Source organism: Maniola hyperantus, chromosome 17 (genome assembly GCF_902806685.2).
Source record: "Maniola hyperantus chromosome 17, iAphHyp1.2, whole genome shotgun sequence".
Taxonomy (NCBI): Eukaryota; Metazoa; Arthropoda; class Insecta; order Lepidoptera; family Nymphalidae; genus Maniola; species Maniola hyperantus.
In genome coordinates this window covers 4,537,211-4,551,885 of record NC_048552.1, presented here as the reverse complement: position 1 = coordinate 4,551,885, position 14,675 = coordinate 4,537,211, and the positions used below count along the sequence as shown (strand labels likewise).

At 36.8% G+C, this 14,675-nt stretch overlaps 2 protein-coding genes across 5 annotated transcripts in view; one reads left to right on the top strand and one right to left on the bottom strand.

The window, feature by feature from the left end:
* The first annotated feature begins 460 nt into the window (after positions 1-460).
* LOC117989903 (microtubule-associated protein futsch-like) lies at positions 461-11,551 on the top strand. The gene is made up of 5 exons (XM_034977298.2): positions 461-891; positions 1,245-1,321; positions 1,991-2,170; positions 4,009-4,058; positions 4,619-11,551. The coding sequence occupies exons 1-5, from the start codon at positions 719-721 to the stop codon at positions 10,544-10,546; spliced, it is 6,408 nt and encodes a 2,135-aa protein (XP_034833189.1). The 5' UTR covers positions 461-718; the 3' UTR covers positions 10,547-11,551.
* The window catches only part of LOC117989905 (synaptic vesicle glycoprotein 2C-like), a 51,273-nt gene continuing 48,138 nt past the window's right edge, over positions 11,541-14,675 (bottom strand). For all 4 annotated transcript variants that reach the window (XM_069504236.1, XM_034977300.2, XM_034977301.2 and 1 more), the window contains one exon: positions 11,541-14,075. In XM_069504236.1, coding sequence (XP_069360337.1) covers positions 13,892-14,075 — 184 coding nt within the window. In that variant the 3' untranslated portion in view covers positions 11,541-13,891. The remainder of the gene's footprint in view (positions 14,076-14,675) is intronic.

Here is a 14,675-nt window from a genome sequence, read left to right as displayed (position 1 = left end):
TCTTATCTGTGGTATAATGATTTCTAAGGGTCTTTACACACTATCAATATTGAATGATATTTTAGTTTCTATTTAGATTTTTTTTAATTTATTGAAGTAAGTATGAACTTAATAATTAATCATTGATGGTTTCGTTAGAATCCATGGAATCTTTTGATTAAAAACGAGTTTGGCCTTATTAGGTTCCTTTTTAATATAACATTGCATAATATTATTTTGCAGTGGCAATATTATGTATTTTGTATTAAAATTAATTTTGTTTTGTTGGTAACTGCTGACGCTGTACTTTTACGCTTTTCCGGTGAAATTATTGTCGAACTTATAATAAATTTTATCAACAAATTTTTAAATTTAGTTGAAATTTAATGTATTTAATAATAAATTTTATTTTTAAAAGTCAATTATAGTAAAAATATGCTACCTCAAATATATTTAGATATGATTTAGATATTAAAATCAGTGCTACCACCATTACTAGTCTATGAAATTATTTCGTACGCAGTCGGTGAATTTATTTACAAGTTCTATTTTGCCACCAGTTTGACAAATAAAGAACATAATTCGTCGAATTTTATGTAATTTACTGTATTATTCAAGTGGAGTGATACAGTTTACAAGCATATTTTTCCATATCAGAATGTTATGGTAACAGCCTCTCGACCTATAATAACTATAGGATAAAGTATGGTCGTGCGTGTCGTCTGAACGTACAATAGTGATGTGTGAACAGAGTGAAATAAGTTATTTGGACGGTGAGATAGTATGGGTGAAGCTGGGCTCCTGCTTTTGGCCCGGTGAGGTGGTGGGTCCAGAGAAGCTGCCTCCAGATCTGTTGCCATCATTCCGAAAGCCCCCCATAGCTGTTGTGAAGTTCTTCCAAGAAGACTCTTAGTAAGTTTACAAATATAACCTAGTTTTTGCGGTTAAAAGTAAATGATAAGGAAGAGGCTTTAAACCTACCCAGGTAAATTGTCTTTGTTGTGAACTTCAAACCAAGCATTTTATGCAAAGAGGTTTTTTAGCAGTCATAATTTTTAGATAAACTTACACAGTTCTGGTTCAGATGAGGTACTTGAATAATTTTTGTAACAAGGTGTTTTTAGATGACTTATTTTAATTACTGCGGACCACAAAACCGCAGTACAAAGAGCCATAGATAAGAAAAGAAGAAGAAGATGACTTATTGTTATTTTTGGTATATGAAGGTAACAAAGTTTTTTATACACTAATTTATTCTGTTTCAGTGAATATGTGAAGAACTTTAACAACATCTTTAAATATAATTGTAGCCGCAAGAATGAATTCATCAATAAAGGGCTATGTAAGTTAATCCACATCTGCACTAATATTACTTAATGAGAATGTGTTTGTCTGTTACCGTTCACAACTATCTGCTCGTGATGATATTCTTGATGTTTGGTTCTAAAATACATAGCTTTTTTTTTGTCTTAGGTTAGAAGCTAGTGTGTAAACTGTGAACTAGCATCTCAGTTTTGTAAACTTTACAGGCTTGCTGCTATTGTGCTCCTGTTTTGTATAGACTTTATCTTGTTGTCAAATTGAAAGGCAAATAAATATTACTGACTATGTACCCCATCAAGTTGGCATAATTTTTTGTTGGGATGGCCAATCCAGTGCTTAATAGGGACTGTTGGCTTAGAGATTCCACATAATTTAATAAGTACTGCTATGGTATGTTTACTAGATAGCTACCATTTTTGTTCAAATAGTTCTAATCATCATCATCATCATCATGATCAACCCATTGTCAGCTCCCTACAGAGCACGGGTCTCCTCTCAGAGAGAAGGGTTTTGGCCATAGTCTGGCCATGTGTGGATTGGTAGACTTAACACACCTTTGAGAACATTATGAAGAACTCTTAGGCATGCAGGTTTCCTCAAGATGTTATATGTAGTACTATTTTTTTAATCAATAAATAATAATGTCATAATACAATTTTTTTGTAATAATACTAATTTTTAAATGCAGATATGTATAGAACAAAACATGGTCACATGGAGAAGTTTCCGGAAGATGTGATAAGAGCTGAGACTGCTGTGGGTGGTGATATTAAGATCTTGACTCGGGATGAGTTTCAAGAAACCAAGAAAGAAAGCTACGCTGGCTTGTTTGGGGATCCTAGGAAAACTCCCTCATCTGCTAAAAAAGGTACATAATCTAAATATATGAAAAGAAAAGAGATACAGTATGCGGCCGTAAGTAATGTACATCGACATGTTTTGTAGAGCATTGTTTGCGCTGAGACTGACAAAACGTCATATAGGTAGGTATGAGTGACAGAGACAACGCTCTACAAAGCTGAAATGTCATTCCAAAGGCTGATGTACTTACTTTCGGCAGCGTACTGTACATGATCTAACTAACTCACTGGCTGGCACATCAACATCCATCGCAAACGCTATGCTAGAAAGCTAAGGGTTTGGGTTAGGGTCTAAGGCTGAGATCTAAAGATCGCACTTTGACTTTGCTCAGACTTAAGATTGCGTAAAAACGAGACAGAGTTGTGTGAGAGATATACATTTGTCTTAAGTCTAAGCAAAGTCAGAGTGCGCCCTATAGATCTCACCCTAAGCTGCACAGAAATTCCCTTTTTAGGGTTCCGTACCTCAAAAGGAAAAACGGAACCGGCCAAGTGCGAGTCAGACTCGCACACTGAGGGTTCCGTACTGCAGTCGTATTTTTTTGACTTTTTGCATGATAAATCAAAAACTATTATGCATAAAAACAAATAAAAATCTGTTTTAGAATGATGCACAAGTGAAGCCCTTTCATATGATACCCCATTTGATATAGTTATCTTACTTCAAAAGTTGAAAATAGCAATATTTGTTCATGACCACAATTTAATTTTTTTTGTGTGATGTAATCACAAATTCACGGTTTTCAGATTTTTCCCCGAATGTCTGCTATGAGACCTACCTACCTGCCAAATTTCATGATTCTAGGTCAACGGGAAGAACCCTGTAACCGACAAACAGACAGACAGACAAACAGGCAGACAGACAGAGACAGACAACAAAGTGATCCTATAAGGGTTCCGTTTTTCCTTTTGAGGTACGGAACCCTAAAAAATGAAAAAAATCTAAATAAAGTTATTTTTAATGAATACTAGCTGATGCCCGCGACTTCGTCCGCGTGGATTTACGTTCTACAAAATCTCGCGGGAACTCTTTGATTTTCCGGGATAAAAAGTAGCCTATGTGTTAATCCAGGGTATAATCTATCTTTAATCCAAATTTCAGTCAAATCCGTCCAGTAGTTTTTGCGTGAAGGAGTAACAAACATACACACACACACACACACACACATACAAACTTTCGCCTCTATAATGCTAGCCGGGATTAACCATGTTGTCCCACCAAATATAAGTCTCACAAATTGCTAATGCGCGTGGTCGCCTTTTTAGTGACGTCAGCACTAGACTGAACTCAGACTGAAGTTTCGAGCTGATGGTATATTTTTATTTCGATGCTAAGCGCAAGCTCCAGCGCAATAGCAATTTGCGGGACTTATTCATACATAAGATATAGTCCAATCTTTCTGTCCACTCCGAGAGCATTGAGCTGTTGAGGTATTGAAATGAATTTATTTACTTCATACTAGATGACGCCCGCGCCTTCGTCCGCGTGGATTTAGGTTTTTAAAAATCCTGTGGGAACTCTTTGGTTTTCTGGGATAAAAGTAGCCTATGTCCTTCCATCCCGAGGAAGGACATAGGCTACTTTTATCCTCAAGCAAGCTCTGCCTGTAGTAAATTTCGTCAAAATCGGTTGAACGGATGGGCCGTGAAAAGCTAGCAGACGGACAGACACACTTTAGCATTTATAATATTAGTATGGATAGGACAGCATGTGCCACTTATGATAAGTCAAGACTCTACCACCCGGTTTGGAAAGCAGATTCTACTCCTACTACCACTTTATATCACCTGAATATTATTAATTGCAGCGGAAATTTATATTTATCGTGCTAATTTTCTTTTGCAGGAAAAGGTAGACTGTCAGAGCCATCAAAGCTGACTACACCTATAAGAAAGGTCAGTTATAAAATATTAAGTTATTGTATTATATAATTGCCTAGAGAGCTAGAAATCCTTCCGTTTATGAGCAAATGGCTCATTTCATAATCATAATGGAACTTGGACTCAGCACGCTCAAAAGCAGGCGAGAAAGAGACAATCTCATTGAAACTTTTTTCAAAACCTTCCATTTATGAGCAAATATACTTTTTTCAATTCAATTTTGTTTTTATGGCATGCAGTAGCATCAAACGGGTGCAATTGGTATTACAATATCCCAATTTTTTTGAAAATATTCTTGAAAACTGCAAACTTGTGTCAAAATTATTTTCATTAAATCTTTTAAAACACTTTTTAACCAACAGGGTTGCACATTAGAACCACATTGCCCAAGTATGTAGTAATGTCAAGATCATTATTGTTAATCATTAATTTCAAAAAGATTAAATAACTTGAAGCAAAAATGATTGCGCACATTAGCGAAAGCTGTTTAGTCTATGTCTATACTCTATAGTCATACTATTTGAAATGATAAATTTATTCTACACTTTATTATAAGATTATATTATTATTTACAGCTTAAAGAAAAGACAAACTATAAAGTACACATACTGCTGCAAAGTCCTAAAACTCCGATTCAAAATCAACCAACTGAAAATGTTTCAACACCTTCTACCAGCCGGGCTGGTTCGGAACCTTCAGAAACTCCGGAAAAACCTGCTGAAGATAAATCCAAGGAGATGGAAAAGCCGGAATTACTTTCCACTCCTTCTGTACTAAGCACACCAACAATGTCAAGCACAGGGCAATATGCCTGCCATGCATGTCAGTTTACGACAACCCGCTTAAATGTTTTAATTTTACATAACAAAACACACAGTCTTTCATATATTCCATACACACCATCACCAATCAAGAAAAAACCTGTTTACAAAACACCAAAATCTACTTCTGTCACCTCTAAAACACCTAAACCCAGAAAGCCACGTCAAGATAAGCCAGAAAAAGCACATAAGAAGGCTCAAAGCCAAAAACGTGCTGCTGAACCAGAGCCTGTACCAGAAGTGAAAAAGCCAAAAACTGATGAAGAGATTAAAAGTAGTCTTTTAGCTGATTGGGATGATGGTGATGAAGAATCAAATGACGAATCTTCAGCCACGGTGATGGCAAGATCACCAGAAGTTCCCGTTGCCGCAGAGTCGCCAGCGGTTCCGACACCTGCCGAATTGCCTAGTGCCCAAATCCCTGTCGAGACTCTAACATCAGAAAAGAAGTTAGATGTTTCAACTGCTAAAGAAAAACCAGAATCTTCAAGTGATTCAAAATATGAATTTTGCGAGGATGAAGATTGGCCTGTTGAAGCTGATATTGGGAGAAAAATCCCCCGTATAAAAAATACATCAAAGAGGAAAAGCGAAACTAAAAGTCTGAGTATTGATGATGATGAAATGGCGAGAGAAGTTGCTGAATTGTTAAACAAAACAACTGTTCCAGAACTACCATCGGCGCCTGAACCCTTAAAAGTGGAGGAAAATTTTCCGGAGCCCTCAGTCGTCAAATCCCCAGATAAGCAGGCTAAGAAATCACAAGATCAAAGTCCACCTGAAAAAACAAAAAAAAGTGACACACCGCCAACTAAAACAATATTTAAAACGAAGACGTTTTTTCGGAGCCGACACTCAAGAAGCCAAGATGCAATAGGTAAATATGTGGCAGAGCAGTTAAATGCTGCTGAAAGAATGGACTTGGCAGAAAGTGAATTAAATGGTGCAGATCTAGCTCCTCGGCTCGAGATTAGAGTTTCACCTCCTATCGAACATGTAAAGGTTGCTCGTTTAGCGCCCAAAATTCAATTAAAGAAAATGAAAGCTGAAGCACAACTTCGAGAGAGAGAAAAATCTAAAGAGGATTCCATTTTAAACATTTATAATACAAAACTGGAAACAACAAATGCGCCTGACCAAACTGAAGAAAAAGAAAATTCCGTTATACCATTGACAAATGAAATAGAGTTAGATATGGTAAAAAATGATAAAAAACACGGTCAAAATGAAGATATAGAAATTACAGATTTAACTAAATTGGATACATTAGAAAAAGAGGTTGAAATCAAGAATGGTAATTTTGAAACCGAAATAAAACACATGGAAATAGAATCTAGATCTCAAGATGAAAAAAGCGAACCAAAACTGGAAGTGAATGATAATTCAGTAACTGAACCAAGACTTGAAACGATTGATAATTCAGTAACTGAACCAAGACGGGAAATTATTGATAATTCAATAACTGAACCAAGACTGGAAACGATTGACGATTCAGTAACTGAACCAAGACTGGAAACGATTGATAATTCAGTCACTGAACTGAGGCTTCAAACGATTGATAGTTCAGTATCAGAACCTAGGCTTGAAACGATTGATAATTCAGTAACTGAACAAAGCCTTGAAAAGATTGATAATTCACTAATTCAATCAAGATTGGAAACGGTTGATAATTCAGTGACTGAACCAAGACTTGCAATGACTGATAATTTAAAAGCTGAACCAACACTGGAAACGATTCATAATTCAGTAACTGAACCGAAACTAGAATCGATTAATTCAGTAATAAAATTTAAAGCAAATGATCTAGAAAAATCTAGAATAGAATATGAACCCTTTATGAATGAATCTACTGCATCTGCTGTTGATGCACTATTAAGTGTATCTAGAGAAGCGGACAGGGTCACCAAAGTAATTAGTGATGATCCTCCAGAAGACCTATTTGAAGAAGATATTAAAGATAACGCCAGTGTAAATGGGTTTAATGACGTTACTCTCACAAACTATCAGGATGTTGATGAAAATAATGATCAAAAAATGATTTTAACAGCTACCGTATGTCCTACTGAAAAACTTTCTGATGATATAAGTGTTGACACGATACAAAATGAGAATGATAGTTTACCAAACGAGTTGCAAGAAAGTAGTGATATTTCCGACTCTAATAATATTCAAGATACTACTAGTGCTACAGAGATAGAAAACGCAATTGAAGAGGCTAGCCACACTTTGCCCCCTAAGATTACGATTGAAGAGGTTGTGATCTCTACTTTACCACCTAATAGTGATACGATTCCGAAGCTTGCAGCCGGAGCCGGAGATTCAAATGAAATAAATAAGTGTTATGCAACAGATAACATCCCTTCTGAATCAGATCTACAGATTGCTGAGGCTCTTATTAACTTACCGACAACTACTTTGCAAAATAAATCATCTATGAATCTTGAAAAAAATACCTTTACTGTATCTTCAGATGACCATAAAATACATACAAATGAGCATCCTTTTCAAGATATTAGTAAACAAAATGTCGTAGAAGATATAAGTTCTATTACCACATCACTCCAATCTGATATTCATCCTTTGAATAACGATAATATTAATTCTCGGTTTGAGACAGAACAAGAGAAAAGTGAAAATTTAAATGCTGCAAAATCTTTAGTGCAGATGTCTGAAACAATTGATCATAAGATTAAGATTCCGGAAATCGATCAGCCAAACAATAAAGAAATTTTGAGTATTCTTAAACGTAAAGATGACGATATAAATTTAAGTAGTCAAGTGATGACAAAACCTCACACAGAAGTGATCACAAAGGTTAGTAGTGAAGATCATAAATCTACAAGTATTACTAATGAGTGTAAACAAAACACTATTGTACATTCATCAAAATTATTAAAAATTTTGGAAGAGCCTCGTATACCTAAAGTATCGCCAGTGAAAAAAACTATTACCAAACAAGTTATCATCCCTGGAAAAGAAAAAATTTTAAACTTTGAAGTTGGAAACCCTATTCTAAAACCTAAATCTCAATCGCCGAAACAAAAAATTATTATTCGCCGAACTGCTCCAAATAAAACTCTTCTAAACAACATAACTGAAGTGACAACACCAGATAAAATTATATTATCTCGTACGAGCAAACCTACACAGGACGGGTCTCCCATGCAAACATACACTATTCAGACGACGCCAGAGCCTCCTCCTACAGGAGAAGGCAACACGATTATCATACAACAAAAGATAAGGAAAATATCAAAGCCAATGTCGAAAATGCAGAAAATTAAACCTCCTCTCCAAACGTCACCTGTTACAGTTATAGCAGAAAACAAAAAAACACATGATATAAAAAACAAACATGAGACAATGTTCGATATCAACTCCATGCCCGTTGTGCTTTCTGATGATATTTTGACACCAGAGAGTATAGAAAAGATGCCAATAGTAATGTCTGATGGTAATGTTATTACTAATTCAAATAACCCACCTAAACTCATAAAAACTAAAGCTTTAGTTGAAAATGAAAAAGTCGCTTTAAGCGCAGTGACCACTAAATCTGAAATAAAAACTTTATTAATGAATTCTACTAATGAAGTGAGTAAAGTTACAACACCTAATATTCTGTCCAAATCATCAAAGTTACGAGGTGCCAAGCCAATGCTTGTGATAGATAAGGTAACCGGGAAACAGAAAATCATAATGACAAAACCTGAACCTCCTGTCAAAGAAATTAAACAACCCCAAACTTTGATACAATCTGCTCCTCAAAGTAGCGCCAAGCCAGAAAAGTTCATTATTTTACCTACGCAAAGTTCTCCTCGCCCTGGTAAAACTCAGAAAATTGTTATTGACCCACAAACTGGCAAAGCCCACGTTCTCGTTGGGAAAGGAGCGGAACCTCCTTTAAGTGTAGGTGACAATAAGCCAGTTTCCGCCAAACTTATACCATCTACATCCGATGCGAGTGCACCTGGTAATACTGTCATGATCATTACAAATGCTCAAGGAGCTCAATCTAGGATAGTTCTTACACCGGAACACGAAAAAATATTGTTTCCTAATAAGCAACAAAGCGTATCTCAGCTTAAAACAGTAACGCATCGTGTGACATCAGGTGCTAGCTCTGCCCATAAATCTGTTGTTTCATCACCTAACCAAACTAAAACTCAAACAAGGATTGGCCCTAAACAGCAAAGTGCTATCATTACTTCTAAAGGACAACTTATAGTAGGTGGACGCATCGCTACTACGACTCAAAATATAGCTCCATTGCCAGAGATAAGACCAGCTCCCAAACGAATACTAGCAGCTGAACCTAAAAGGCTTGTTCAAACTATACAGAAAAATTCATCAGAGCGTTTAATATTTTTACAACAGAAATCTGGAGCGGTTATGCAGTTAACAGCTGCGCAATTCGAACACTTGCAAAGAACAGGCCAAATAATACAGAAAGCACCTCAGGAAAAACTAATGCTTCAAAAATCTATTACTATTTCTCCCAATGAAACAGTTGTCATACCGTCAGTTCCAAAACAGAGAGCGAGAAAACAACCTATTGAATCGCCGACACCACCAAAAAAAGTTAAACATGAAATAGCTATAGCGCCCGCGCCTGTAGCCTTACCTGCCCTTACACCTTTGTCTAATACGATACCTTCTCCTGTGGTAAATATTCCCAGTGCACCTAGCAGTGCATCCGCTACGAACTATTCAGACTTAGACAATATAGAAGAACTATTACCCTCGACGGCAATCGCAAGACAAGATATTAGGGCACCACAACCCGAAATAGCCGCCGCGCAAACGGCTCCTGCTCTTGCGGACGGGCAACTGCTGGCAGTTCCCGGAGAGCATTTCGGAGGACCGCCAGGCTCGTTTTATCTTTGCGTCGAAGAAAATGGATCATACACTGTAATAGACCCTCGGCCGTTAGTTCTTGAAAATAATCAGCTCGTGCCTATGGCGGAGCCGTTGCCAGTACTCGCTCAACCGGAGCGTAGAGACATTTTGGAAGCGGCACTCGCGAATAGTGACGTCTTCCATGCTGAAACGGCACGCGACGATGCACCAGACTTCAGAGATCTAAACGCAAACGTATCGGTACACTGTCGTGTCTCTGAAACGAGTACGACACTCAATCAGCCAATAATGACACCGGTCGAGGTACCGTCAAAAGCGGCCAGCGAACCAACTATTCCTTCTACTATAGAGGACGGATTAGCTGTCATCGGAGTCACGCCGCTGACGGTGCCGACGTCTCTCGAACTACCGATAACCGTGACCGATCCACGAATAGCACCAAAAACTACCGACCCATTGAGTAATAACAATTACGGTGCAGCACTATTACCTTCGTCTAACACGGAAATGACTTTCGCAACATCTGAACAAATGGAAGTTTCTGTCGTCGGTCCAATATCCATGCCACTTCTTACGGAAGAAGATGCAGTTGGAAAATCGATGCCAATTTTGACAGATGAGGTCACCGAAAGAACAATTTCGTCAGTGGAGTCTACTATTGGATCTCCATCTTCGATCGACGTGCGGGAATCCGAGAACGAGGACAGCGGGCAATGGCCGCGCCGGCTGCTCACACCCTCCTCCGATACGTCCGAGACCTCTGTCGAGATTCCCTTGCAGCCTGTGATGCAGTTATCCGTGAACGACCTTTCTCACAACAGTTAAAATTCATTTCCATCCATTTTTTATTTCAATTTCGCATTTCCATCGTGAAAGTTGATGGATTTCAAATAATATTTATTAGTAGTGGTAATCATCTGATACTAAAATATGTGCAATAGATTGTTTTCAAGATGTTTTTCTTTGATTTATCACCTAAACTCTGTACAAAGAGTACACAAGTTTATTTCTGTCAATTTGTCAAACTTTGTCGAAATAATATGAAGTTTAGTGAAGCTAACCTTGAGGAAAGTTGCGGACGTTTAAAACGTGCAGATGTAGATGACTATGTGTAAATATAATAATATAATATTCTGTCAAATCAAGATTTGAGTTTTACGCTCACAATGTGGCTAATTCCGTTGTACACAATCTCTAAACTAAAATGGCACGTCTAAACCTATTGCTATCCCTATCATAATGTTGCTTTCGGAAAAGGATAGCACTAGATTTAGACCTTCTAATTTAGTTTAGTTTAGAGATTGTGTACAAGAGAATTGGCCCCAATTTCAGGACTTATTTAAACAAGATATATCAAATGCATTAGTTCACAGCAATTAGAGTAAGTTTATTGATTGTAAATTGAAACTGAATTATGTACTGTTGGATCCCATGTGTAATATATTAAAGGTTAGGTATATTATAATATTTTTATAACGTTTAGCGATCTTTTAAATAATAATTATTATAAGTATCCTAATTTGTACACGAAGTACGAGATAAATTTTATGCTATTGTGTTATGTACCCGCATTTCGTTTTTTTTTTCTATTTATGTGAAAACTACGTCAATCATAAACATTATCTTTTGGTTGAGAGAATTCAGTTTAATCATAGCTGTAGTGTTAATGTTAAGTACAATATTTGTTGAATCAACGTTAAATATTGTCAAAGGCACATATTGATTTGTTTGAGTGATCTAATCAGAATCTAGATCGGAATATAATAAAAACGGAGTCTTTAGATACTTCTGTGTAGTTTAAGGTTTTAATAAATAAAACTTTATTCAATATTTCCTTTTTATTTCATATCAACCTTATCCTAAAGTGAAATAATAAAATAAAATATAAATTGAATTTTAATTTAATATTTACTGTGATATAAAATATATGCAACAAGAATATCATTTTGTTAATGTAAATGTACAAAAGGTGTAATTTAATTACTATTAGAAACAAAAAAAGTGAAATTCTTCGTACTTCATTTTTGATCTTAACTAACAACTTAGGTAACGACATTTGTTTATTATTATAAATTCGTATTGTAAAAACAGTATTAATATTAAATTACGTAGGTAACTTACAGACTCAACTGTTTAGACAATTTTAAAGAAAACGATATGGTAATAACAACCTACAACAGTCACTTTAAATCTAAGGCCCGAATTCCTCCTATGTTGATGTCGGTCGCGCAAACACACTTTGTACATACTGTCATGTCAGCATCGCAGCGCACAGATTGAACTATACACATAGAACTTACTTTGACTTTGCTCAGACTTAGTTCAGTTAGAACGAAACCGATTTATGTCAGCGATATAACGCCGTCTCGTTTTAACAGTGTCGTAAGTCCTTCGATAAAGAATTAGCTTAAGTCTGGGCAAAGTCAAAATGCCCTTTATAGATCATCAGCCTGAGACGCTGACAGGTATTAGCTCGCACAATGTCTTGGTAACATTTGGTACAACAGTACCTACGGGCTACGAGGGACATCTGCGTAGGAGGAATTATTACTTGAGCTCAACGCACACCGACAGAGGCAAGGCGCATCGTCTTTCTTAATAACGACTTAAACAAAGCTTTATTTACTTTGCCATAACGAAGGAGCATGCGGTAAGCCCGGCGTGTTCAAGCGTGACACACGTCTTCTATGTTTTGTTTTCAGAATACTTATACGAACCGTTGGTACCTACCAATGTTGGTTTGTCAAAGAATTAAGTTTAAAAAAAGACGACTCTACTCCACTGTCTGCTTGCGCTGTCCCTTATGAAAATTATTACTGATGTAATGTATAAATTAAAAAGCACGTTTAAATATTACTAAAAAAATATATTATACAAAATATGATCAAATTATCTACATTATTGACTTTGCGATGATAATGGTAAATCTATCACATTACATTAACTATAAGCGAACGATTCCTCGTTATTAGGTAATATATTTCATAAAAACGTTAACGTGGAATCGTTTGAAGCATATGATCAGAGTTAAATTAATATGTGTGATCTCTGCCTCATACCGGATACATGAGCAATGTATTACGTAATTATGTAAGTATAGGTATTATTCTACATTTTCTATAAAACTTTAAATAACAAAATTTCATTTACTATTAAAGTCCTGTCAACTTTAATGAGTTTTGTCTTTAAATCAGAAACATGAAGAAATTAGATTTTTTTCATATCCGTTCTCGTATATCGATGGTTCTCGTATTTAGGTACTACTTACTGATCATTTCATTCGTAACATATTCTTATTGCTTTGTTTGTTTATTGCTAAATATACTTATTTTTGGCATTACTTAATAATAAATATTTTTCAGAACTTTATGGATGCTACCTGAAATCGCCGTGGACAATTTAAATTTTGTATTTTCGATTCAGAGGCTTTATTCAAATACTTTACTCAGGTTGGTATTTCTAAACTTTTTGGCATTAAGTGACTTTCGCGCAACAACCAACAGTTCGCGTCGAGATTTCTTCATTCTTAGAGCGAACTCTGACTATGCTCAGACTTAAAACACTGTTAAAACAGGACAGCGTTATATCGCTGACATAAATCTGTCTCGTTTTAACTGAAACTTAAGTCTGAGCAAGGTCAAACTTACCCTTAATAGATCATGAAAGTTGTGATCACATTGTTACAAAAGCATTTGTTGTTTAGCCAATAGTAAGAAAGAGTGAAAATACATGATACTTTTCGGAGTAATGTGCGTTTTAAGCAAACAAATGTCACTTGTTTTAACGGTGAAACTGCATGCCCAAAGATATGTGAAGTCTGTCAATCCACACTTGGCTTGTGCGGCGGACTATGGCCTAAACTCTTCTTTTGAAAGGTAACTTGTGCCCAGTAGTGAACCGGCGATGGATTGATTTCATTCATTCGTTCATATTTTTTTATGATGATGATAAATAAATAAGTAGTCATTTATTTCAGGCAATTTGAACCCATTTGAACATAAATCTAAGTTATGATCCAGATGATGATATGACAATCGGAATCACCTCTGATTCGCTGACTCTCACTATTTCTAAATGCACAATTGCATTACAGCCAATCACAACAGTTTTGTAGCAACGTGACTCAACTTTTGCAATAGACTAGCTGGGTGTTTTAGTGGGAATAGTTCGTCACTTCAGTGCTTGTCGGGTGGTGTTGGGCAGGAAGAGGCACATGAGGCCACCGCTGGCCAGCAGTATGGCGACTATGAAGGTGGGCGCGGGGCAGTAGCTGTCCAGCAGCGCAGCGATCACTACGTTGCCGATGATGCCGCCGAGTCTCGCCGCCACCATTGACACTGCTACACCGGTTGCACTGGAAAGGAAGATAAGGTATATAGTTGCGCGTGAACTTTACTTGTGGTTACGTCGTACATGGACATTGCGTAAGTGTGCGCGCATGTTGGTCCAATCAGTCGCGAGCAATTGCTCGCAAATAGTTACGCACATATTTAATTTACTTATACCTTTTAAGACTTTTTGGGAAGGTTTATCCCGTACTAAATAAGTAACGCCGATGTACCGGCTGGAGCAGAAATCTTATTTCTGAATGGCGCGAAATCATCTCAGCCAATCATGATGTGCGTCCATCCGCTATTGGTTGTTACCTATAATTTAGCCGATGCGACTTATAAAAGTGGTAGTATAGCGCGTAAAATTTAACTCTTCACGCGCCATTTTTCGTGTCAAAGTACGATTGACATTTGACATGACAGTTGACCCACCGGAAAGATGAGTGTTAAAATGGCGCTCGAAGAGTCAATGTTTTTTACGGACTATACCTACTGTACTGCTGCTCGATTACGGTAAATTGACAGCTACAGTGTCAAGACTCACGATTGCAATCACTGAATTGTGATTGGTTGACGCTCGCTCACTATTGGCTACAATGCATTGTTGCACCAAGAATACCATA

Bases quoted from the DNA above. Each gene is read 5' to 3' on its own strand.
- LOC117989903 (XM_034977298.2), top strand. From the start codon at position 719: ATGTGTGAACAGAGTGAAATAAGTTATTTGGACGGTGAGATAGTATGG. The intron at 1,322-1,990 runs GTAAGTTAATCC...TTTTAAATGCAG, and splicing joins ATTCATCAATAAAGGGCTAT to ATATGTATAGAACAAAACAT. The intron at 2,171-4,008 runs GTACATAATCTA...TTTCTTTTGCAG, and splicing joins TCCCTCATCTGCTAAAAAAG to GAAAAGGTAGACTGTCAGAG.